General features: G+C 42.4%; 1 protein-coding gene across 3 annotated transcripts in view; it reads right to left on the bottom strand.

Moving 5' to 3' along the window:
- Window positions 1-25,315, bottom strand: part of INPP4B (inositol polyphosphate-4-phosphatase type II B) — a 975,417-nt gene that overhangs the window by 121,617 nt on the left and 828,485 nt on the right. For all 3 annotated transcript variants that reach the window (XM_075543753.1, XM_075543752.1, XM_075543754.1), the window contains 3 exons: window positions 4,290-4,462; window positions 3,024-3,147; window positions 1,363-1,480 (listed from right to left, as the gene is read on the bottom strand). In XM_075543753.1, coding sequence (XP_075399868.1) covers window positions 1,363-1,480; window positions 3,024-3,147; window positions 4,290-4,462 — 415 coding nt within the window. The remainder of the gene's footprint in view (window positions 1-1,362; window positions 1,481-3,023; window positions 3,148-4,289; window positions 4,463-25,315) is intronic.

Below are 25,315 nucleotides of genomic sequence, written 5' to 3'. Positions count from 1 at the left end.
AGGGTCATGAGCATATTTTTCCTAATCTTAGAAATTTCTCCCTTATCCTGGATATTAGCATTTAAGATAAATGCTAATATGTCTGGAGTAATGTCTGTCATTTCAATATTTATTTTTCATATCTTCTTATGATTTTTCAGAGATAATCTTATTGCCTGTTTTGTATCATTCTAATTCTTCTGTTGATTAACTTGATTGTTTTACAAAGAATTTTCCCAGTGCTCACTATAAGGATTGCCATATGCATCTTTAATGTTGACTATCTAATTCAGACTGTTGTTCTGAGGTCCTGTTGCATCAGCTCTCGTTTATACATATAAATGACAGAATGAAATGTGTTCTAGTTCTTCATAATCTTTAATATATTTGAGTCAATTTCTTTGCCTTTGGGTTAAATCCATGTCAATGAAAGTCTCTCTTGTCTTTGATGATCCTCTACTTTACAGATCATGATTCTGGTAAAGGGCTCTAGATAGCAACCCCCTCCTCCTTCCATGCAATTGAGAGAAATATGAGGCTGCCCGCTCCTATACAGATTTATGGCCTTGGGAACCACAGAAAGGGGTACTCTCAGTGTGAACAGACTCAGTGGTAGTAGGTTTTGATTTCATTCATTCATGTGTAACCTGAATTTCATTTTGACCTTCGAGTTTTGAATTTCTTCACGCATAATTTAAAAAGTCCTAACAACAGAATGGGTGAAATTTGGAGAACTCACACTAAAGCATCTTTACCATAGGACATCATTCTTCTGTTGGAGGTCTATTCTATATGCCAGCATCTTTCTTCATTACTTCTGATTTGGTACCTATAAAATGCTGAGTTTGAAGGCCATTTCTTTAAAACCCTCTCAGAAATCTCACCACCCTGAGAGTGAATCATAAGAAATGAAAGAAGAAAACAAAACAAAACAAAAATAGTGGTATATAGCCCCTGACATGGGAATACATCTTCTCTAAAATGCTGCTGCTTTTAACTGAATTTAATTTAAAGTCATCTCAAGAATTATGACACTATTAACCAAATGATTTCTGCAAACGTAAAAACATTCAGGGCTTTAAGCTGGATAGTAATAAAATATCAAGCATGCTTACATTTAAATTTCTCAGAGTTCAGGGGGTGAGCAGTGGGGGTGGGAAGAGAATCGCCATCCTGGCCGCACTGCGGCACAATTTACAAAGATTAAGAGGCTTCCAAGAGTTTTTCAAGATCTTCCCCTATCATGACACCAACATTTATATCTCCCCACAATGGAAAAGAGACAAAAAGAATAATTCCCAAGAGAACCTCTCGGTTTGTTTGTTAGGGATCAAAAGAATGTATCTAGCAAAGCGCGATCGCTAGGAAATGGGTACCACTTACCGCCTTCCTGTTAGAACGGGCAAGACATCATTTGATTTGGCTTCAATTATTTTAAATGCTACTTTCTTCAAATCTGAAATGCCAACAGCCATGTCCTCGAGCATTCCAATTTCATCACCTAAACAGGGGGAAAGCAGCTCGTTACAAACATGCCAGTAGAGGAAAATGTCACTAGCTACTATACCTCCCTGCTGTGATTGGGCCTAGCAGGTTAGTGAACGAGCCTCTCAGGGCAGTGGATCCATTCTAAAAGCTTCTCCTTGGAGCCTGGCTGTTTTCATTAGTGAAATAAGAACCGCTCCAATGGACTCCGGCAGGCAATGTACCCTTTAAGGGAATGCAGGGTGTACACATTTGTTGGGAGCCTGGAAAGAAGATTCAACCAGGTAATGAGACAAAAATCTACGCAGCCCCCTTCCTTGGAATGGCCCCAGTGCTTGATTTTTAGAAACAACAGCTGTGATTGAATAGAATAAAAAATGACCGAGCTGGGCTCATACTGTTTATACCTATCAACATGCTGACAAGTAAAGCTTGAGAAGGAACTCATTAAGAAGGATACAGAGCAGTCCCTCAGTAGAAGGATAATTCCAACATACATATAATTTTAAATTTTCTAGTGGTCATATTTAGAAGATGAAAACAAAAAGTGAAATTTACTTTAATAATAATACACATTCACCTTACCCAGTAGATCCAAAGAAGAATTATAACATGTTAATCTATGTAAACAGTCATTATTTAAGTATTTGCATGGATTTTAGTGGTTGATTTGGTGTGTATGTATATGTGTGTGTGTGTATGTGTGTATCCTATCTTCTTTTGGACTAGACAGAGTTTAAATTCTCAACAGCCATGTGCATCCACTGTATTGAACACTACAGTTCTAGACATGAGAGGATTGAGACTTTAAAAAAATGAGGTCATCGAATCTGTGCTGGCAAAGAGCCTTCCATATTTTAAAAAAAATCCAGATGGCTCAGGTCTGCAGTATGAAAAAAATCTATAATTCCATTTTCAAAACATAATGGGGGCAAAAATACAGTCACAAGGTGAATGAATGCAAAGAACTTTGTGGTTTTATATATATATATATATTTTATAATATTTAAGACAATAAAGGTTTACTTCTCATTTTGGTAATTAATTAGGAAACCTGTTGGTCACATATCGCTGCTGTGATATGTGATGTGCCTGGCTGAAGATAGGGGTGGAGTCCAATCTATCGATTAGGTCACAGCCTGGTGATGCCCCCCGGGGCTGTGGCCTTTTTGTAAAAGAGACACGGTGGCTTTTTTTTTTCCCTTACCCCTCTCTGCCTTCGTTCTCGCTTGGAGTCTGTGCATGGCTCTGAGGGCAGCCAGTGTTCCTGCCTTCCCTGGGAGCTGGTGTGCCCTGCATGTTCCTGGACCATGACTGTGTGTCCCGCTGCACCCACTGGCCTATGAGTCTGAAGGAGCAGGCCTCCGGCTAGCATCTCAGCCATGAATTCAGTTGGACTAGACGGGACTGGATCATTTACTTGATGGAAAATGCTTTTTGGACGTACATTCTTTCTTAAACATGTATGTGCTTCACTGGTTTTGTTCCTCTAGAAAACTCAAGCCTCACACATCTAGGCATATGAATATGATTGTCACATGCATTAAAATAATGCTCACTGTATGTACTTAGCAGTCCTTCATACTGGACGATCAAGCCGATTGTGTGAAGCTGGTCTAAGAAGCCAGGGTCGTCCAAGCTTGTATGTAGTTTGATGATAAAGCCACAGACCAATCCAGCAAGCTGAAAATAAATAGATACATAAGTAAGGGCAGAAATAAAGACAGAAGAATCAACATATCAATAGAGACAAAGAAACTCAGTTTAATTTGCCTGTTTTAAGGTTTTTGAGACATTAGGGTCTGTATTTTAAATTTTTAAATATGTTTAACAAAACTATGTGTTTATACATAGATATTCAAATAAGTAGACAGTCTTTGAATGACTAAGCACTTGTATGATAAAGCTAAAGACAGATGATTTTGTGAAAAGGGAAAAAAGCTGGGCTTTCGTGTTAAGTTGAAATATCTTCACATTCTCTCTCATCATTTCTAAGAGTTAGACCAGAAAATGCTATTGAACGCTTCCAAAGTTTATTTTTTTAACGTGTGTAGGAGAGTGACAGGAACACACGTCACAACATCACTGGAAAGGTACAGTGAAGGAGCGCGTATCAAGGCAAGCACAATGCTGAAAGCGACACTCACGCGGGACCATTCAAGAAAGAGGTGAACCCAGGAGGGTTTGGTAGAAAACATTTACACGGACAGGGAATGTTTAAAAGGAAAGCTTCTCTTGTTTTCTTCTATGTGTTCTGTCTATGGGTGTAGAGAGAGACAGAGATGGAAGGGAAAAGGGGTTGGTGGGGGGGGGGGGTGGGGAGGGAGAGGGAGGACCAGCACAGTCATTGGGATGGAGGGATTCTAGACCCTGCAAACTTATTTTATAAGCACAGAGGAGGAGAGGACCATTAGATACAGTCTGGGGTTGCACGGGGGAACTACACTGATAGAAGGTTGGAACTAATCCCTTTTGATCGTCCTGGCTAGCCGTGCCAGGTGCAAAAGAGCAGTCTGTTTCCTTACGCTATGTGTACACCAGCAGCTGCCCAAGGAAGGAGCTTTCCTCCCCGGACCCATGCCTACTGTATATTTCAACACATGGACACCGGTTTCCACCTACGGAAAGAAACTTCCGTCTCATACAATGGTCCCATGTAACCTTAAATCCATATTTGCTCTGAATGAGCAATAATAGGCCCTAACAAATTGAGGGCAAGAAGCATTTTCAAACTAAAATTGCCCCCCAAAAAACTCTGTCCTCATCAAAGGTGGCAATGTTCCCAAGTCAACTCTGTATACAAAAGAATCACAGCAGGCACGTACCGCTTGACTGAAGACGATGTCTCTTCTCAGCGTCAGCATCAGACACTGGGGCAAGCTGTAGGCAAGTTCCTGGAGAAGTACGAAGGTCAGCGACTGCTTGGCCCGGGTCACCACTTCTCCCATGCAGTCCTTCAGAGTAAGGATGAGGGGGTGCAGCTGCTCGTACCAGTCATCTGCAAGGGGGCGGGGGTGGGGAATGAAAGAACAGTAGACTCGATGAAGGAGGTCTTGGGGAACACGTGTTAACATCCACAAAGATTCGACTTGAAGATCTCGCGTCAAAATGTGTCCTCTTAACCTCAGATGTCTCTAAACCAGCCACCCATTCGTTGCGCACGTATTCTACACATTGTGGTCAAACGCTGCTCATCTGTGTTTTATGTGTCTCAGTGGACACAATAGGAGAGTAGATGGTCAGAAATAACAACTGGGCAGAACCTGAACGAGAGGAATTGATTCAGGGACTCCAACAATGGCCTCAAACATAACAACTCTGAGAATGGCACAGGACCAGGCAGTCCATGGGGATGCTGGAGCTGGGATGCTAGAGCTGTAGTCCCTAGGGATCCTAGAGCTGTGGTCCCTGGGGATGCTAGAGCTTTGGTCCCTGGGGATGCTAGAGCTGTGGTCCCTGGGGATGCTAGAGCTGTGGTCCATGGGGATGCTGGAGCTGTGGTCCATGGGGATGCTGGAGCTGTGGCCCATGGGGATGCTAGAGCTGTGGTCCATGGGGATGCTAGAGCTGTGGTCCATGGGGATGCTGGAGCTGTGGTCCCTGGGGATGCTGGAGCTGTGGTCCCTGGGGATGCTGGAGCTGTGGTCCCTGGGGATGCTAGAGCTGTGGTCCCTGGGGATGCTAGAGCTGTGGTCCCTGGGGATGCTAGAGCTGTGGTCCCTGGGGATGCTAGAGCTGTGGTCCATGGGGATGCTGGAGCTGTGGCCCATGGGGATGCTAGAGCTGTGGTCCATGGGGATGCTGGAGCTGTGGTCCCTGGGGACGCTAGAGCTGTAGTCCCTGGGGATGCTAGAGCTGTAGTCCCAGGGAATGCTAGAGCTGTAGTCCCTGGGGATGCTAGAGCTGTAGTCCCTGGGGATGCTAGAGCTGTAGTCCCTGGGGATGCTAGAGCTGTGGTCCCTGGGGATGCTAGAGCTGTGGTCCCTGGGGATGCTAGAGCTGTGGTCCCTGGGGATGCTAGAGCTGTGGTCCCTGGGGATGCTGGAGCTGTGGCCCATGGGGATGCTGGAGCTGTCGTCCATGGGGATGCTGGAGCTGTAGTCCATGGGGATGCTGGAGCTGTGGTCCATGGGAATGCTGGAGCTGTGGTCCATGGGGATGCTGGAGCTGTGGTCCATGGGGATGCTGGAGCTGTGGTCCATGGGGATGCTGGAGCTGTGGTCCATGGGGATGCTGGAGCTGTGGTCCATGGGGATGCTGGAGCTGTGGTCCATGGGGATGCTGGAGCTGTGGTCCATGGGGATGCTGGAGCTGTGGTCCATGGGGATGCTGGAGCACTATCTTTTATCGCAGGAGTGAGAATCTACCCAAACCTCTCCTTCTGGAACCTTCATTTTCTTGGTCATTCAGTCAGTTCTATTCCTGTAACAATATCCTCTTCCTGCCCTTTCCTATCAGCCTTTATTATTTTCTCTTGGATCACATTCCAGTCCTCTGTCGTATTGATCTCTTTCCATAAAGGCATCCTGTTGCTTGGAGTAGACCGCGACTCCTAGTGACACTGTGAGGAAGAGACGCCTGCTCCATCGTGTTCCCAAGGCTAGAAACTTTATGGAAGCAGATTTCCACATACACTGCCTCGCATGGAATGGCTGGTAGGCTCAAACCTCTGACCGTTTGGCCTGGGCCACTAGGACTTTTTACCTCCGACCATACTCATCTAAAATCATACAAGAGGGAAGCTAGCAAGTGTTTTTAATTCCACGGCATTGCTCCTTCCCCACGACTTTCCTTAGCATACTATTCAAACACTGAAGTAGAACAAATTACTCACAAAAACCAAGAGACAAGGAAACAAACTCACTGCCATTGAGTTGATTCTGACTCAGACTGACCCTACAGGAAAGGGAAGAACTTCCCGTTAGTTTCTGACACTTTAACTCTTTAGGGGTTTAAAATAAAAACAACAAAACATCTTTCTTTCCAAGGAGCATGAGGTGGTTTTAAACTTGTGGTTAGTAGTTAGTGGTTCATAACCCTGTACCATCAGGGCTTGCTCTTGAAAAATCCTCTAGTATCTGACTTCTGCCTACATATGAGGCCTCACCTCTCAGAGCTTCTTTAGATGCAGATAAAGTGAAAAGAATGCATTTCAACAATTGTGTACTATTTTCTCTACAGACTTCAAGGAGCTGGAATAACAGGTTAAGATTGGGCTGCTAACCAAAAGGTTTGAAACAACCAGCCACTCCATGAGGGGAAGCTGTGGCAGTTGGCTTCAATAAATCTATAGCATGGTTTCCCTTCACAAACCTATTTTCTCTACATCCCTCTTTACAGGAAAAAATTAGTGCCCGAAACTACCACCACCTCCCTATCTCCCTTCTCCGCTCCACACACCCCCGCCCCACCAGCCATTAAATTTTGTGTACTAGATCCCACAATCCAGGATAGAGTATAGGCATCTGTTTCTGTAGCTTCCCTAGATCATCCCAGCGGCCCACTGTGGGTGGCATCTCCCACTTTGGGAAGCACCGCATAGCACTGTAAATCCTATGGAGCAAGTCTTTGGACTGTAAGGTCACTATTAGTCTTGATCTGCTTGATATCAGAGAGTTTGGTTTGGGCTGTAGACTTAATTTAGATTTTATTTCTCCCATGAAGTCTTCTATGATTTTTCCCTCAGTACTCTCCTCCCTTACTTTCGAAGGATGGGTTGAATCCCCTCCTTTTTGGGACCCCAGTCTCTGGTCCTTACTGTCACTGGTACCCACTGCTGCTCCTTTGCTGAGGTCCCAGAGGGTTTAGCTTTTCATGACTGCATCTTCAGACCCTCGCATGGGCCCTAGTGTTTAGCAGCCCCTTGGCAAGCTTCATTTGAATGAACAAAGTTACAACCTGATATAAAAGGTCCTTTCAGAGAAATACACACACGAGGAAAATCAAATTCTGAGAGCATTTGGATTTCACACAGTGTTCCTTTAAGTCAGGACACCAGACTGATGTCCCCTGTGCTATACATATGTCTAGATTTTAATATGCTTCAATGGGTAGTTAGGACTTTGCCTTATCATACAAAAATGTGTTATATACTCTTTCCATTCCTGTGGATGGCCAAGCCCTGAAAATGCATGGGTATTAAGAACCTACGCTTGGAAAATAAAGATTTCAATGAATTAATGGAGAGGTACATGTTAAAAGAAAACTGACTGAATTTTGATTTTAGTTTGGCTAAGCCCTATTGGTTTCTAGTACTAAAGAAATCCCAAACATTAAATAAAGCATGTGTACAGTAGATGGCACTGCTTTATCAGGCTGAAGCATAACACCATTGCCACCAGTCATTCCATCCAAAGATATCTCTTTATTAAATTCATTTGAATCATTCCCTAACATTCTCCTTAAAATGCCTGCATCAGAGTACCGTGTCAAATGGTCAATACCTTGGCTGTGACTGTTACATACTCTTTTCACATGAAAAATGAACTTAGAAGTACACTCTACTCCTTTTAATATTAAATGATAGTTCAAATGAAATGTAGCTATTGGCCTTGAAGTTCGTTCAAAGCCACAATTTCACAGATTTCTTTATAAGCAATTAGGGTAATGTCTTTAATCACTCTAGACATCCTCCTCACACTTACTTACTACTGGTTTTTAATCATAACTTACAGTCAGATAACCAAGAAAGAAGAATTAGATGTCTAGTCCTACCGGAGTAGAAGTGGAAACCTGGAACAGATGTGGGCTAAGTTTCCACTGATACTGTAAATCCAGGAGCACGGTTAGATTCTTTGCTGATACTAGCACTATTTCAGTGTCTTCATTTCCTATAACTGCAAATACCTTCTATGCTTAAAAGGAGTCTTGGAGGGCAAAGTGTGTTAATTAGCCATTGGGCTGTTAACCAAAAGGTGGGTGCTTCAAGTCCACCGTCTGCTCCCGGGGAGAAAGATAAGGCACAATCACACGGACATGTTTCCATAGTAAAAAGGTACAGCATCAGGAACCCTGGGGTCCCTCACTGTGGGTATAAATCTACTCCGTGACAGTGCATTCATGATTTTGTTTTTTTTAATGGTTACGTTGTAAGGAAAATGACATTTAAGGGAAACAAATATAAAGGCGACAAATGACAAGTCTTGGGATCAAAGTAGTATGTCTTAAAGAAAGTAAACTTCTCATGGAGGAGCATGAGTAAGAAAGCTAAAAATACTGCTGCCGCCACCATCCCCCCACCCCCACCAGGAAAAGAAGCAATTAAGTTCAGCAGATACAGGAAAATGCCACTGGAAAGGGTAAATTGCGACAGCTGAGGCTTTTTGTACGTTCCGTGTCCGAAGCCAGCACCGTGGGGTGTGACGAGCCACAGAAAGTGAAAGGCGGTTCATAAATGGCCTTTCTGCTCCAGTGAGCATTCTGAGCCAGTCTCACAAAAGAAAAGCAAGTGCCTTCGATTTTTCTTTGAAAAATGTTTGTTTAGGGTTTTTTTGCGGGGGGGGGGGGGATCTAATGCTTGACATCTTGAGGCCTTTGTCTCGTCTCCCTTACTAGCATCGCTTCGCGTTTCGCTGGTATTTATTATTCAGGGATGGCCCGGAGGACGATGGTGTCCCCACTGCGTGCGTTCATCTAAGGCATAAATCCTAAAATCAGCACCCATTCACCTCAATTGCTGTTCACGATATGAATGGGTGCTGAGCACACACACAAGGAAAACAGATCGATCCCCCAGAAGGCTGCGGAGCCCCGGGCTCAGGGCCATCTGGTGCCAGCACCAACGCTTCTTGCCTGGGTTAACCGGCCGGGCAGGCACTTCAGTGCCCAGCGCGCTGAGTCTGTTCCCCCGGGCTCCTGGCAGTGACAGAGGGAAAAATGAAGAGAATGGCTGAGGGTCTGTATACAAACTTTCTGAAACGACTTAACCCTGAGATCAACAAGCAGAGTCTTTCCTCGGGAAAACACAAAATATGTGTGGCTTAGCTGAGCTTTTCCTGGGCTTTGTGAAGGGTGTTGGAAGGCATCCAAGCTGAGCCTGGTCCCCGTGTGCTGTCCTTGCCTCTCTAGCGCATTCCAGTGAAGCTCACGGAAGGGTTCAGAGAAGGCCACCGGGTGCTCCCCTCACCTGCTCCACACAACATCTTTTTCCCGTACAGGATGCTCACGTCCCTGAGTTCAATGGCTCTTCTGTTCCCGGGAGAAAAATAAAGGAACCAAACACCAACCAACTGCCGCGGTTGATAATGCTTTCCTTCTGACTGCCGAGCCCTTTTCGACTCAGGTGCTTGGTCTTCTTCGCTCGTTTAAAATAATTAACTTCAAAAAAGCTGGTAGCCATTGTTTTTGTTATCACTGATTTCAGACACGGGGGACAAAATTGGAGCCCCAAGGTTGCATAGTTTTTCGAGGGTTTGCACACGGACAGAGGACCCGTTCACGGTATTCATGCCCGTTACGATGACAACATGTGAGGTCCAATAATCGGAAGGGGCTTTCAGGTAGGTGATTATAGCCCCCAGGCTGTAAAGACCTGGGCCAAATCTACCGTCAGCAGGGGTGCTGTGTCCTGCTCCAGCCTCACACGCACAGAACTAGAGGGCTGCGTGGTTAGGGATGGGGAAAGTGGTAGAGGACAGTGGCATTCGGCTCACAGTCACTGCTCTTTGAAGCCCGGCGTACAGTCAGGTGAGTTTGGGATGGCCGGCCAGTTGAGGTTACCTGTCTCTTTAAAAATGTTTAGCCTTGAAAGATCTATAAAGCAAGGCTGAGTCGGAATGGACTTGATGGCAGTGGGCATGTCCTATTTCACCCAGAGAGGCTACCCCTACCTGTGTGCTCCTCTCTCAGGAAAGGTCCTGTCTTCAAGGTCACTTTGACAAAGGGAACATCCTACCTTGGATCTGTCAGTCAATCAGAGATAACATTTCCTCTACAACTAAGAGTTTTTATGCGGGTTTCATAAACATAACCAACATATTCTTAGACCCTAGAAACTTGATCCTAAGAGGCCTCCAAACACCCAGACTTGTTTAAGGATGGGTCCCATAGAAATGGGCTCATTCCAGACCCAAGAGACATCATTATGGAAATAAACAATCTGCTGGGGGTTGGTTACCCAAAATGTGTTAAGGAGCCACTCAGAATGCCCACTTTTAAGCTTGCCTGACCCCTGCCCTGTCTCTGCTACAGGAATTGGTAATTAATCTGTGTTTATTTCACTTTAATAATTGCTGACCTTTTGTCAAAAGCATTTCCTTATAATACTTTCCTCACCCCCCTCGTTTTGCTGCCATTATGAAAACTATACTGTTTCATTGGACGATTAGAGATCTTTGATGTGAAGTCCGACCAAACCTCTCACACAAGTTCATGGGCCTGGCCAGCGCTTGAGTGCCCACATTGTCATACATGGTCTTTCTGCTGCGACAAGCTTTTCAAACTGCTCTCGCCAAGCAAATGTTTTCATTCTCTCTTTAAATAAATGCAGTGTCTACAATGTCCACAGCTCATGGCGCCTGCCTTCACGAAGCTTACACTGCCCAAGAGAAAGTAAGAGGTAGAACGGCAGAGGTAACAAAGAAGGGGGCAGACAGGTGCTGTGAAAGTTAGGATAATAGCGGAGCAGGTTTATGGGAGGAAAGGGTTTAGAGGCGAGAGCGCTCATCTCCTTCCGGCCAGAGGACAGCGTGGTTGATGACTGTGTCGTTGACTGAACCCTTGATGGGAATTCCATGGAGAGGTGGGAATTCCATGGAGAGGGAGTTCCGCTAAGCTGCCAACCTGCAGGAAGTGAGCATGCCTACAGTGAAATGCAGAAAGACTGGATCTGGGAGGCATGCCTGGTGTGGTCACAAAGTCCCGTTTTTAATTTTTTGGAAAGGAAGAGGGAAAGGGCTTTGCCGATGGGAGACACTGATTGCTGTTCTTTAATGCCATTATATTTGATGACGTACTGTGATAATTAAGCCAGGAGTTGAAATGGAAGTTTCCTGGCCGGGGGAGGAGGCAGCGGTATGAATCCAGAATATAAGTAGATACCTGGCGGAGCAATGTGTCTTTTAACCTGTGTTCTTCCTGCTGTGTGGTCTATGGGTCTCGGGACATAAGCCTGCAAAACTCTCTGACCTCTTGGCTGACCCAACACGCCCTGCAATCTCTTGAGCCAACAGCGGGCTCAGGTACTTCCAGTCCTCAAAATTGCATAAACCATTTTCTTGAAGTAAATATAAACACATGAAAGAATATCAAAAGGTTCATGGGAAAAAGTCCACTACCTCCTAAGTCTACCTTCCACAAACTTTGTGAAGTCCCGTTGTGTACACATGTACGTGTGTGTGTGTGTACATATGTCAAATCTGCTGTAAAAGATCTCTTTAAAATATTGAAGAACAAGGATGTCCCTCTGAAGATTTAGGAGACTCCCGTGCACCTGACCCAAGCCATGGTATTTTCAATCACCTCACATGCTTGTGAAAGTTGGAAAATGAATAGGGAAGACTGCAGAAGAATTGACGCATTTGAATTATGGTGTTGGTGGATAATATGGAAAATGCCATAAACTAAACTACCAATGAGCAAACAGCCTGTCTTGGAAGCAGCGCCGGCAGAATGCCCTCTAAAAGTCAGCTTGGTGAGCCTTCACCTCACATAGCCTAGACCTGTTAACAGAAGAGACCGGGCCCTGGAAAAGGACATCGAGGGTGATAAAGTAGAGGGTCAGCAAGTAAGAGAAAGACTCTTCGAGAGGTAGATCGATGCCGTGGCTGTAACCCGGGGCTGACACATGACAATGATTGTGAGGATGGTGCAGGACCTGGCAGGGATCCATCCTGTTGTGCATATGTGTGTGTGTGTGTATGTAGACATACACACACACATATACACTGACACACACGTATATATGGTTGATAAGTCAGCCACTGGTCTGGCGCCTTTTGTTAGGTTGTTTGAAGGTGTGATCGAGTCAGTTCTGACCCACAGCAGCCTTATGGACAACAGAACAACACACTGCCTGGTCCTGTGCCATCCTCACCATTGTTCCCACGCTTAGCTCATTGTTGCAACCACCATGCCGGTCTCCTGGAGGGCCTTTCTCTTTTCTACCGCCCTTCCACCGTACCAAGCATGGAGTCCTTCTCCAGGAGAGTTCAAGTGAAGATGGGCCAGAAGAAGTGAACTAAATAAATCCATGGAAAACGAGATGTGGCAGTCACCACAGTGGGTCTGGGGATGGGGTGGGGGCAGGGGGACTGAGAGTGACAGGCGGTATAGAATATGTATCAGCAGAGAGTCAAAGGCTGAGAAGGAGGATCCAATCTAGAAAGAACATGTGTTTGGCATACAAAAGGGAAGCAAGCCACTTGGGGGGGGGGGGGAGTAGCAAGGGAATCTGGCGTCTCTAGTCCCTCTACCTCAGAGTGACCTTCACGGTCCCAAGGAGAGTCAAATAAAGGACACACCTACATCTTAAAGTATAATCACCTGGGTGTCCACTGACCTATGACCCAAGGGAAACAGTGAATCTTCACGGCTTCCAGACATATTAGAAATTCATGCACTGCCCAACGGAAGACAAACTGCCGAGGGAGGAACAAAGGCAACCTTTCCTCATGTCAAGGGAACCTTGTTTGTTTAAACCCTGCCAGGCTAAGAACACAGTGCCATAAAACTTCCCAGTCTTGCGCTTAGAAAAACAGCAGAGGAAATGCATCAAATGAGATCCCGGTTAAACTTCTAGTTTCATTGCACAGAGTCGAAAGCCTTGAGTAAATTCTGCTAAGACAGTGTCCAGGAACTAAATCCATTGACCAAACAAGGCCTGTATTTGTTGTAACACGTACACTTTGGATTTGCGTTATGCTGGCCTGAGAGGAATCACATCGTCATTCGTTGTACTTACTTTGCTTTCCAGCCTTAAAGGGGGTGAGGAGAGTGGGACGTCAGTACCATGATGTACAAATAAGCTATCTATTTAAGAAGCTGCTGCTGCATAGGTAAGAGGCCCCTGAGCAACTTGACATCACTAATACGTCTCCTTCGAAGAGTTCATTTCATTCAAATTTGGCCCCGTGTCTAAGGCTGAGAAGAGGTCGTGAAGAGTCTGTCGGATGGATGGATGTCTGATGGGCATACAGCTGTCCAGAGAAGGGTGAAGTGCTAAACCTCTACCCTGGAGTGAAGGAGGGAAATGTAGTTGCTTCCTAATGATGTCCAAGGCCGGCCGATCGCAGCTCCTAGTGCTTTCACTCCTCCACATACAACAGTGTCTGATGCCAATAGACTGAATGCCCAAGTGCTAAGGAAGCTGCAGTTGACCAGAAGAACACGAGGCGAGCAGTACACTTCTCAAGCCAATTCATTCAACAATTATATGCCCTAAAATCTCCAGATGGGAGAGATGCATTTTATTTTTCCTCCTTCTGTCCCAGGGTCCCCATATTTGGGTCACCCCATTTATGAGCAAGTTGAATTTGCAAGTGTAATTATGAGGAAGCAGCTCTTATGTTCCGCATCAGGTGCCATTCCACAGCATGCCTTACAGAAATGGACATGGGGCTGTTTTCCATGATGTTATCTCATAATGTCACTAATATGTATATGATGAAACTTAATAGTCTGCTACAGGCATGATAGTGAGCAAGTACAATTAGAGATTCCTTTTCATGGAGAGAGAGCTGGCTCTGGAGCCAGGCCACTCGTGGTCAGAATCGAGGCTCTGCTACCAGTTCTGTGTGACAGCATGCAGATGATTTCAACGCTGTACTTTTTGTCCTGTGTTGGTTGCCATCAAATCGATTCCGGCCCAGGGAGAGGTCATGTGAGCAGTGTAGCGGGAATCCATAGGGTTTCCACAGCTGTGACCTTTCAGGAACAGATTTAGGCCTGTCCCCCTGAGGCTCTCCTGGGGGGTTGAAGATGAGGTGGAGTGTTGAACCCTCAACTGCTAGCTTTACCTAGTAGCTGAACACTTAATCATCTCTAACACTGAAGGACGCCTCTTCTCCATGAATTGCCGAATGAGTTACCCCAATGAGTTACTACGAGCAATATTTTCAAACAGCTTTCAGCACACAGTAAGCAATCAAAATGAGGGAAGTCCTCAATAAGGTGACTGTTACCATAGTTCTCAAGGAAGGTGGACATAGTAAGAGACCAGGTAGGGTTCTTCTGTAACAACTGGGGTCATCCAAGAGTTCACAGCGAGCAAAACAACAAGCAAGCTAGACATATTAGCTCCTATGTTACAGGAAAATTGAAACAATCACAAAACAAATTCCTACATGGGACTCCCCACAGCGGCCTACTTATCGGCTTTGCTTCCTTAGGATCTTACTTCTATTTCTGAGGATGAAGAGTTGATTCTCTAGCTAAGGGCAGCTCCTCTGCCTGGGCACCAGATAAGTGTCCCCTCTCACCGTCTTAAGACTGTCCCTTCAGGAATCCTCTCGCCTGGCTCCTAGAACACGTCTTTATCACTAGGTCATTTCTATCAGGACATAAACATGCTGCTATCTCTCCAACTTTCAAAAATGACTCCATGCTGGCCTCACTCCCCATCACAACTTTTATGCTCTGTCTCAGGCAGCCGAGAGTGAAACATCTCATCAGAGTTGTCTATACCCACGTGCTGGCGCCCAGGTAGTGGCGTCTCTCAGGTTGGGCTTCACAGATAATGGTATTGGTACAGGTTGAAAGATTGTGGCAATTCTGCAGCAAGTGAACCTATCAATAATATTTTCCCAACATTATGAGCTCAGATCTTCCTGTGTCACATTTTGATAATACTTGCAATATTGAAAACTTTTTCATAATGCTTTTTTTTACACATAAGAGACTACAGCATTGTATAAACATAGGTTTCATCTATACTGTGAGAAAAAAAAGTCCATGTGACTTATTTTATTTCAACATTAGTTTTATTGGGGTGGCCTGAGTGGAACCTACAGCGTCACTGAGTTATTCCTCCAGAGTCTACAGGTCATTTCTCTTGTCCAAATTTCTATCTCCAGCCTGAAGTTCTTTCTTGAAATCTAAATTCTTTAACTTGGAATTAACACGGCCCCATGTAAACGCATGTTCATATTCCAAATAAGCTCCCACAATGATCCCCAAACCTGCTCTTCCCAGTCTTCCTTAGCTTAGGATATGATCTCCCCATCCTACCAATTGCTCAGATTAAATTTTGATTTATTCTGTACTCTTCTTTTTCTCTCATTTGTTCATCTAAACCATGAGAAAATGCTGTTAGTACTACCAGCAAAATATATCCCGATCCTGACTTTCACCACATCCACCACTCTCTTAGACCAAGTCATTATCATGCCTCACCTAGATCATTATACAAGTCTACACTTTCCACAGATAATCAACTGTCAACACAATAGACTATATGTTAAAATTTAGTTAAATCTGGTTAATCCTCTGTGTACAACCCTCCATTTTCACTCTGGTTTTCTTAAAATATTATCCAAAGTCAACATAAAGGCCATACATGACCATTTCCCCCAAGTTCTTCCCTGCTTTTTCTGCTTCAGTTAAACCGGTTTCCTTGCTATTCTCTGGACATGATAAACTTCTCTCTCAAAGACTTTGCATTCACTGTTGTCTCTGTCCAATGCAGCCTTCCTCAAGTAATCCACTGGGCCCATGCCCTTTCACCCAGAGTCTTTGCGCAAATATCAACTTCTTAATAAAGCTTATTATAATCCCGATTCTTCCATGAGTCAGAATTGAGGTTGGTTTGGGGACGTTCATCAGTACTCCAAAACCCATGGTCAGGTCCTACAGACTTTGTTACCATTGTCATATTATGGAATCATGTGTTTCTTACGTTATTTGTTAATGTCTCTTCCCTATTATAGCATGAATGTCAGAAGGGCAAGTGATTTTGTCTCTTTTTTCTTTTTTGCTCAATGATAAATTCTCAGTGTCTAGAATAGCGCTCAACACATAGTAGATCCTCAATTAAAAATATGTGAACGATTGAAAAGACTGGGATCACTTTTAATTGGGAAGCACTAATTTTAGTTCTATAAAACCATTTAACTGGAAGAGAACATAAACACTTTCCGAGGATCTTTATTTTACTGACAAAGAAAGAAAAGTACAGATAATTCGAGTGACCTGCCAGAAGTCAAGTAGTCAAGTCAGTACAACATGGAGGACTTGACAAGTATCCTGTCTCTGAATTAAGTGATGGTCAGTTATATCATATGTATTGAACAATTTTAAAGAGAAACAGCAACAATAATTTTTTATACACAGGGTGCTGAAAGTATCAAGATGTCCAAGTATTCATAGAATTCTAAGTTTATAATAAAAATATCAATGTTATATTTTGATTGCTTATTTTTCCAAGGGTTTAGACTAGCAAATGCATATGAAGACACTGAATGAATTGTTGAATATTGATTTTATATGATAAAAATATTGGTACTTTGTAGGTCAACGTGGATGCTTTATGGATGAGTGAAAGACACTCTCTCTATGCAGTGGTTTCTGGTTCTTTATTTCTTAATAGAAAGAAAACAAGCATGTTTTTGTCTGTGTACAGCACATGCCTATCTTATATACCCAGGGAAAATGCACCTAGCATAAGTTAGCTGTAAGATAACACCTGTGGTAGTTACATAATCTGTTGTCCATTTGAGACTTAAAGGTGGAGGGGTGGAGTCTAGCCTGTCAATCAGATCAGTAAGGAGATAACGTAGTTCGCTGGAGGTGGGACACACGCTCACTCCCTGTGAGACATTCCTATTGAAGACACATGGAGCTATGCTGGAGCTATGCTAGAGCCCTGGAGCTGAAGGAACCATGTGGAAAACCCTGCCAGCGCTGAGATGCTTCTACCACCACTGGATCCACAGGACTTTCCACCCACTGGCCTGTGATCTCCCTGCATTCAGCGTCCTTGCCTGCGTTGTGTGAGTCTGAAGAGGAATTTATAGACTGGTATCAGACATATGGGCTAATATTGGACTTACAGACTTGATCTGGACTGAGCTGGGATGTTTTCTCAATATTCAACTGTTCTTGTACATAAAGCTCTATCCTGTACACATGTGAGTGTCTCCGGATTAGTTTTTCTCATCTACCTGAACTAACACAAAACCCAATAACAAAGAGCTGGGGTCATGTCTGTGCTTTATGGTTTTCCGATCCAGATACTTGTCACCTTGTTGCAAAAGAACATCATGGAAGATGTACACATTCCCTTGTCCTATCTCCTCCACTGGAGTAGCCAGGATCTCTTCCCTTTCTGGGTTTTCCACAATTCTGCCTCTGGAAAGCCCCTGAGGTTGGGGAGACCCATCCCACAAGTGGCTGTTAATGCATTAGTCCCAATAAAGAGCTTGCTGTGAGACACTGCTATCTTGTGGACATACCTTTTCCTTAATCTGTTCCAAACTCCCTTCTCTTTATTATTTGCTAACAATTACACTAGGCTTTAGAGATTAAAGAGAAAAATAAAGATAAAAACTAGGGCATATTATCTCACATATCCAAGTTGAGTAGAGGAGATGATAATAAAACAATCTTTACAATAATTCAGAGGCTACAAAATGGTGGCCCACAGACCAGCCGGACTGGGCCTGCCAATGTATTTTATTTGGCATTCCTAGTATTTTATTGAGTTTGCGAATCAAGTATTGATCTTTGGAAAACATAGAAATTTTGTATTTTAAGCCTGTGGGCTTTCACAATCTCCTCTCCCTTTGTGACAATGCAGAGAGAGATTACAATAGCCTATGATTGGAACACGCAGACAGCCAGTCTTTGGGAGGATAGGCAACATAATTTGGACTAATTGATTAGAAAAAAATGAGACCATGTAGTCTTCCTACCCTATGAACTAGAAATCAATTTACAGCTATTTCCATAAATCTAGAGCTGATTGATACCTTTTCAGAGCTTTGCTAACTATTTTATTTAATTGAATTTATGTTTTTAAAGCAGTTTTAGGTTACAGAAAAATTGTGCAAGATGAACAGAGTGTTCTCATATAATTAATTGCATTAATTAATTCATCAGGTCTCTATTTCAAGCGTGTTAAGCAAGTAGTCTAGAAAATAAAAATAAAAGGGAGGAAAGAGAATTTACTTGAAAAAAACCACATATTTGTTCCTTTGCGGAGGTCGGGGTGACTTTTTTGATGATGAATATTTGGCATTAGCAGGCTATTAATAATTGGTGTTCAACTGTGTGTTAATCGTGGTATGCAACAAGTGTGCTAGCTGGAAACTACCAGAGGTAAGATAAAATTCAATAGAAAAATATTGAATTTTGAGATCCAAGAAATAAATGCAAAATTAGATTTATAAATTTTAAAAAGGAATTATGGAAGGGAAGAAATCCTGATTAGTAAAATACTAGAAACAACAAATCCCAACCAATAATTCAGTGAACTAACCTGATGGTCTACATCGATGCTAAACATCTTGGTAAGAAAAGGCAAGGGTAATGTGAAGCCAGCACGGACTCATTAAGAAGAACTTTCTCACAGGAGCACTGTGTTCAGATTGTGAGAAGGCTTTCAGAAGGACAAGAACCCTGGGGGCATCGTGGGGTAAGCATTTGTTGATAATCAAAAGCTTATTAGTTTTAACCCACCAGTTACTCCTTCTAGACAGACTTTGAACCCCTCAAACCCAGCGGAGCATCGCTCTTGTGCTCTGTAGAGTTGCTGTGAGTTGGTATCCGTTCAACAGGAGACGGTGTGCAGACATTAGTCTTACTTCACTGTGAGATGTTCATGCAGCGGTAGCTTGTGTGTTGCTACCATGTTGGAAGCCATGCCATCTGTATTTCAAAACTACCAGGGTCAGCCATGGGGAACAGCTTTCAGTTAAGATCTATTTCTGAAAAGTAGCCCACAGAAACGGCATGAATCCAAACATAGGATTACGTGAGGTGATACTGGAAGATAAGCTCCTAGGTTGGAAAGCATTCAAAGTACAAAGTGGTTAAAAAATGGGCTCAAGCAAACCACTGATCATGAAGAGGGGACAGGCCTGGTGAACATTTTCTTCTGTTGACGTGGGATTGCCACGAGTCAGAAATACCCCAAAGCAAGCTAACCCCACCCCCACAGTTGGGAGATCAGGAAAGTCTACAATGAGGGGACATGTCACCATATTCTTACGAAAGGCAAAGATATAGGCCACTCAGTAACAATAATGGGTAAATGAAATAGACACACAATTCCTCAGAGTAAAAATGAACAAATGCAGTTAAGATAATGGCTGCTTTTCGTGTTGGCACCCCCTTCATGGTATCGAGTGCTTCTATGAATAAACCAAGAATGCGTTTAGAATGTGAGCGCAATCACTTGAGTAGGACATTGGTTAAGGGTAAAAGAATTAAGTCTTCACAAGGATTTACACAGGGGAAACAAATAACAGGATTGTAGGTGAATGGGTGCATTGGATATGGTAAGCTATGGCAAAAATAATAGTATATAATAATTAGAGTTCCTCGGGGGGAGGGAGGAGGAGGGAGGGAGGGGATAAAGGGGAGCTGATATCAAAGAGATCAAGAAGAAAGAAGGTATTTTGAAAATGATGGTGGCAGCAACTGGAGACAATTATTCTTGATCTAATTTACTTATGGATTATTCTAAGATCTGTAACAGCTCCCGATGAAATGATTTAAAAAATTTTTTACACAAATGTGTGTTCTACTGAGGTCAGGCGTATAAACACTCATTTCTTTCTATTAAATTCGGGTAGACTGTATCTGAATCAACCTCATGCCCCTAAAATTGCATAATATCTAAAACATAAAAAACTCAATATGTATGGTTGGAACTGACTCCTGGTGACCCATGAATTAAAAGGAGAACTGTACTCCGTGGAGTTATTGTTGTTTTGGTTGCTTGTTTCTTTGGCTAACGATGTCTCCTGGTTATCTCTTCCCCACCCCATCCCCCTTGGCAATCTTTATGGAGGCAACTCATCAGGCCTGCCCCTGGGGGGTCACTCGGGGGGGGGGGGTGTTCAGGTCACCACTCTTGATTAGTATTCAAGAACAAAATGGCGATGGCACTAAGGGTTCCGTTTAGCACAAAGATGGGCTTAAATATTTCCTGAATCTTGAGGAGTCTGAAGCATGGGACAAACTTAGGAAGGGGCCCTGGTGGCAGCATGGTTGACGATCTCTGATTGCTAACTGCAAACTGGGAGTCCAGACCCTGAGGAGAAAGATGAGGCGTTTTGCTCCTTGGAAACCCAGGAGAGCAGCTCCATTCACCCCTACAGGGTCACCACCATCGGAGCCAACTCATTGTCAGTGAGTTGGGGTATTTTGTTTCGTATTTATGGCCATCAGGGAAGGTGGTGGGTAAATATGACTGTCAAAACAACAACTGTTTGCTTAAGTGCTTTAGATGTAAAAATAGGACCTAAGTAGGAAAGTGGTCCTCTTTTGTCCCTCTGCAGTTATGAGCCATTAGGATCCCTGTGCTTATTTCTGGAACCACACCTAGATAAGTTAGAGAAGATTCAAAGAAAAACAAGTATTGGAAGTGAATGAAGCTGTTCTTTCAAAGATAGCAATCACTGAACAATGACAGAGTGGCTGTTTTCAGATCAAAGTGAATCCATAATGTGGGGGGAGGAGTGTAAATTTGTTCTCTTTGTTGCAATGAATTAGATCTCAGTCAGTGGGTGAAGTTAAATAGTTTGGGATCCATATCTGGCGTATAAGGCTCTAATGTTTTGTGTCTTTTACCCACCAAAATCTTATCATTCACCAATTCCACGGTCAATGACAACAGATGGAGACCCTATAAGGCAGAATAAAAGTGCCCCGTTGGGTTCCCGAGGCTATAAATCTTTAGGGAAGCAAACTGTCGATTCTTTCTCCAGATGAGAAACTGGTGGGTTGGAACAGCCAACTCTGTGGTCTGTAGTTCTCAGACTTTGTTGCTGTTAGGTGCCAGTGAGTCATTTCTGACTAGCAGAGACCGTCTGTACAAGAGTGAAACACTGTCTGGCCCTGTGCCGTTCTCCTCGTTATGCTTATGTTTGAGCCACGGCATCATGTAACCACTGCATCAACCCTTCTTGCCTAAAGCCCTCCTGCTTTTTGATGCCCTGCTACTTCACGAAGCATGGTGTCTTGTTCCAAGGGCTTATCTCTCCAGACAACACGTCCAAACATGTCCAACATGTCCGTGGGATGAAGTCTCGCCATCCTTGCCTCTCAGGAGCATTCTGGCGATATGTCTTCTAACAGAGATTTCTTTGCTCTTTAGGCAGTCCCATGCACTTTCAATATTCTTCACCAGCACCGTACTTCAAATCCATCAATTCTTCTGCTGGCTTTCTTTCTTCTTCGATGTCCAGCTTTTAAATTTCATAGGAGGCCACTGAAAATGCCCTGGTTTTCGTCAGGTGCACTTAGTCCTTCAAGTAACATCCATGGTTGAAACATTTTCAGAGGTCTTGTTCAGCAGATTTACCCGATGCAATGCATCGTTCGATCTCCTGATTACTGCTTCCGTGAGCATTGGTTGTGGATTCAAGATGAAATTGTTGACAACATTAATCTAGGCTTAGGAACTTAACAAATGTAATTTGGAAAGAGAAAGGTAGTAACTCTACAGTGAAGAAATCTGGTAGAGTACTAGGAATTAATTAAGGTTAAAATTACCAGTAATCAGTCATGTTAACATCAAACAGTGCCCGATAGTATATGATGGAGAGGAACACTTATCTGTGTGGTGATCTTCCCAAAATACATAAGCTTATCTATCATAAAAAATAATCCGAGAAACCAATATTGAATGAGATTCTTTCAAATACCTACCCAATAGTTTTCAAAAATCAAGGTCAAGGAAAACAAGACATGACTGAAAACTGTCACAGACATTGCTAAGGAGACCTGGCTAGTAAATGCAGCCTAGGTCCCTGGATTAAGTCCTCAACAGCAAAAATGCATGAATGGAAATACTGTCTGGTCCAATAAAATCGATAGTGTAGTAGCAAAGTTACTTTCTTAGCTATAGTAAGTATTTTAAGGTTATTTAAAAAGCTAACATCGAGGGAAGTAGTCAAGAATGTACAAGAAGCATCTGTTTTGCATTTGCAATTCTTCACTAAGTCTAGTAATATTTCAAAATATTTCTTTCTTTTAAATGCTTGCTAATTCTACCCAAAGCAATCTAATTTAGAGAGAATATGTGAAATCTAATTAAAATGGATATGTTTGAAGATGTATGTAATATCCAAAGTCATCATTTATAACTTTTAATGAATTCAAAACCCAAAGCAGACCCACTGCGATTGAGTCACATCTGATTCATAGGGGCGTATGGGGCAAAGAAGGACTTCTCAGAGTGACCCTGAAGGACGGAGTAGGAGGACACATTTGGTTTCTCAGATGGTAAATCTTTATGAGCGCAGACTTGACCTACCTCGAATGGAGCGGCTTGTGGGTTTGAACCATTCACTTTGTGGTTAACAGTCCAGCCCCTAACTCACTGTGCCACCGGGGGCTCCTTTTGGATGGATTAGTTCACAGTAAATACAATCTCATACAGAGAATTCTTATGAGGAGATTTGTAACCTAATGTTAGATGCTATGGTAGTTCTATAATCTGTTGCCAATTTGAGAGGATTATAAGTGAAAGGTGCGGTCTAGCCTGTCAATCATTGTATAGCCAAAGAGGCCTCTGTGTGGGCCTGGCCTTCCCCCTGGGATTCTGGGAATTCCTGTATTTCCTCCTTGGAAGCAAGAGACTCTCTTTCTCTGCTCACTCCCTGAGACACTCTACTGATAAGACACCTGGAAATATATGAGTGCCCTTAGCTGGAGGAACCATGTGGAGACCCCATGGAGATGGGCTGATGACAGTCAGAGCTTAAGGGCTGAAGGAACCATGTGGAGACCCTTGCCTATGCTGAGATACCTCTATGGCCACTGGATGCACAAGACTTCTCACCCACTGGGCTGTGACCTTCCTGCATTTGGTATCGTAGCATGTGTTTCATGAATCTGAAGAGGACTTTATAGATTGGTATCAGACATATGGGCTAACATCAGACTTATGGATTTGATCTGGACTGGGCTGGAATGTGTTCTCAATATTCAACTGTTCTTGTATATAAAGCTCTTTCTTATATACATATGACTGTCTATGGATTTGTTGTCTAGTCCACCCAGGCTAACACAGATGCAAAAGTAGAATATCAAAATATGCATCTAGATTTACAATGTAGATTCTAGTTTGGTTGAAAGAAATGTTTCATTTATCTATGCATTCATGTTCACATATACAGGAAATATTAACAATGGTTACATCTGGTTGACATAACAAAAATCACACTTGCTTTTTACTTTCTTTTCTTGTACACATGTAAAACATTATCAATATTCTAATAAAATTAAAATACAAGGAAATTAGCATATATCATCAATAAATTCATATTAATTCCCTTTATCAGAAATAGATCAAAGCATGCTCTTTGATTATTTGTTTTTATATCAGGTCAAGAAACTATTATTGCTTGCTTTACTAAATCACTTTATATGATAAAATTCATGATAGCAAAAGGAAGTTATTTTCCAAATCTAAGAGGAATGCAATAATAAGAGTAATAGGTTAGGTTAACTCATGTCCTTTCCAATAAGCAATAACATCCATAATGTATGTTAAGTGCACCTAAACAGAGATTCATAGCTAATACTTCGATTTATATGTGTTAACCATATTTTATGTACCAATATCTTTTTAGAACATTTAATATATAATTATCTAATAATTAAACCACTAAGAAGTATTTATATTCAACAATTTTCAGAAGAAAATACTTCATTGTACACAAATAATGTCTCATCTGCTAAAAATTCATGTAAAACAAACAAGGATGAGGAAATAATCATGAAGAATGAAATTCATTAAATTAAAGATATCAGTAAAAACTCATTGTTATTTTTTTACTACAACTCTAAAAGATTGACCCACTTATTAAATGCATATTGGAAGCGACTTCAATCTAGTTTTAGACGATATCTAAATGCTTCGCATTCAAGCAAAAATGACTGACCAATTCTTACAGATGGTTTATCTATTAAAATTATCTCGTGATTATTTTGATTTTTTTCAAATGTAATTTTGCTTCCACAGATACAATCTCCCTGTAAAAAGCAATGTATGGATAAGCTGTGCGATGCTTCCAGAAAGATGGAGATTGAGGTTTGGGGACATCAAAACAAATATATTTTGTAATTGCAACAAAACTGAGTCTTCCTCATTTGTGCTAAAAAATGTAATGGATTCATAAGACATTAAAACAAATCCTACTTGCTTATTTTAATTTCCAGAGACTTACTCATTACTGATTGTCAATAAGTGCTCATTATGGCAAATTGAGGTAGATTTATATATATATATATATATAAATTCATCTAAAGCTGATACATGAAAAATAAAATCCATAACTATGATTAAATCCAGTAAGTGTGCAAATAATGGCTATTGGTGTAAATTTACCAGAAGTTACGAGTAAATTAAGAATGTACTATATAGGAAGGAGGACTAATTATAATAGGTAAACTTCTAAAAGCCATAGTTTACAAATATGATTTAGAAAGGGTTATGCTGTTAATCAAGTGATGAAAGATTGATGTTTCACATGATTAAAACCCCTGATGAAATTGCAAGTAATGAAAAATCTGGAAAACAAATTGGGAAAATATAAATTTATAAGAGTCCATATCTTCTTATGACTAATTTTGAAATTTGACAAATTTCTAAAGAAGATAAGAACTCTTTCTAACACTTAAGATGCCTAACCAAAGAACTGAGACAACTCTAATAGTAATGTGTCCTGTGTCCATAAACAAATGC

The sequence above is a fragment of the Tenrec ecaudatus genome, chromosome 3 (assembly GCF_050624435.1).
Source record: "Tenrec ecaudatus isolate mTenEca1 chromosome 3, mTenEca1.hap1, whole genome shotgun sequence".
Classification (NCBI taxonomy): Eukaryota; Metazoa; Chordata; class Mammalia; order Afrosoricida; family Tenrecidae; genus Tenrec; species Tenrec ecaudatus.
This window is presented reverse-complemented; position numbering and strand designations above follow the sequence as displayed.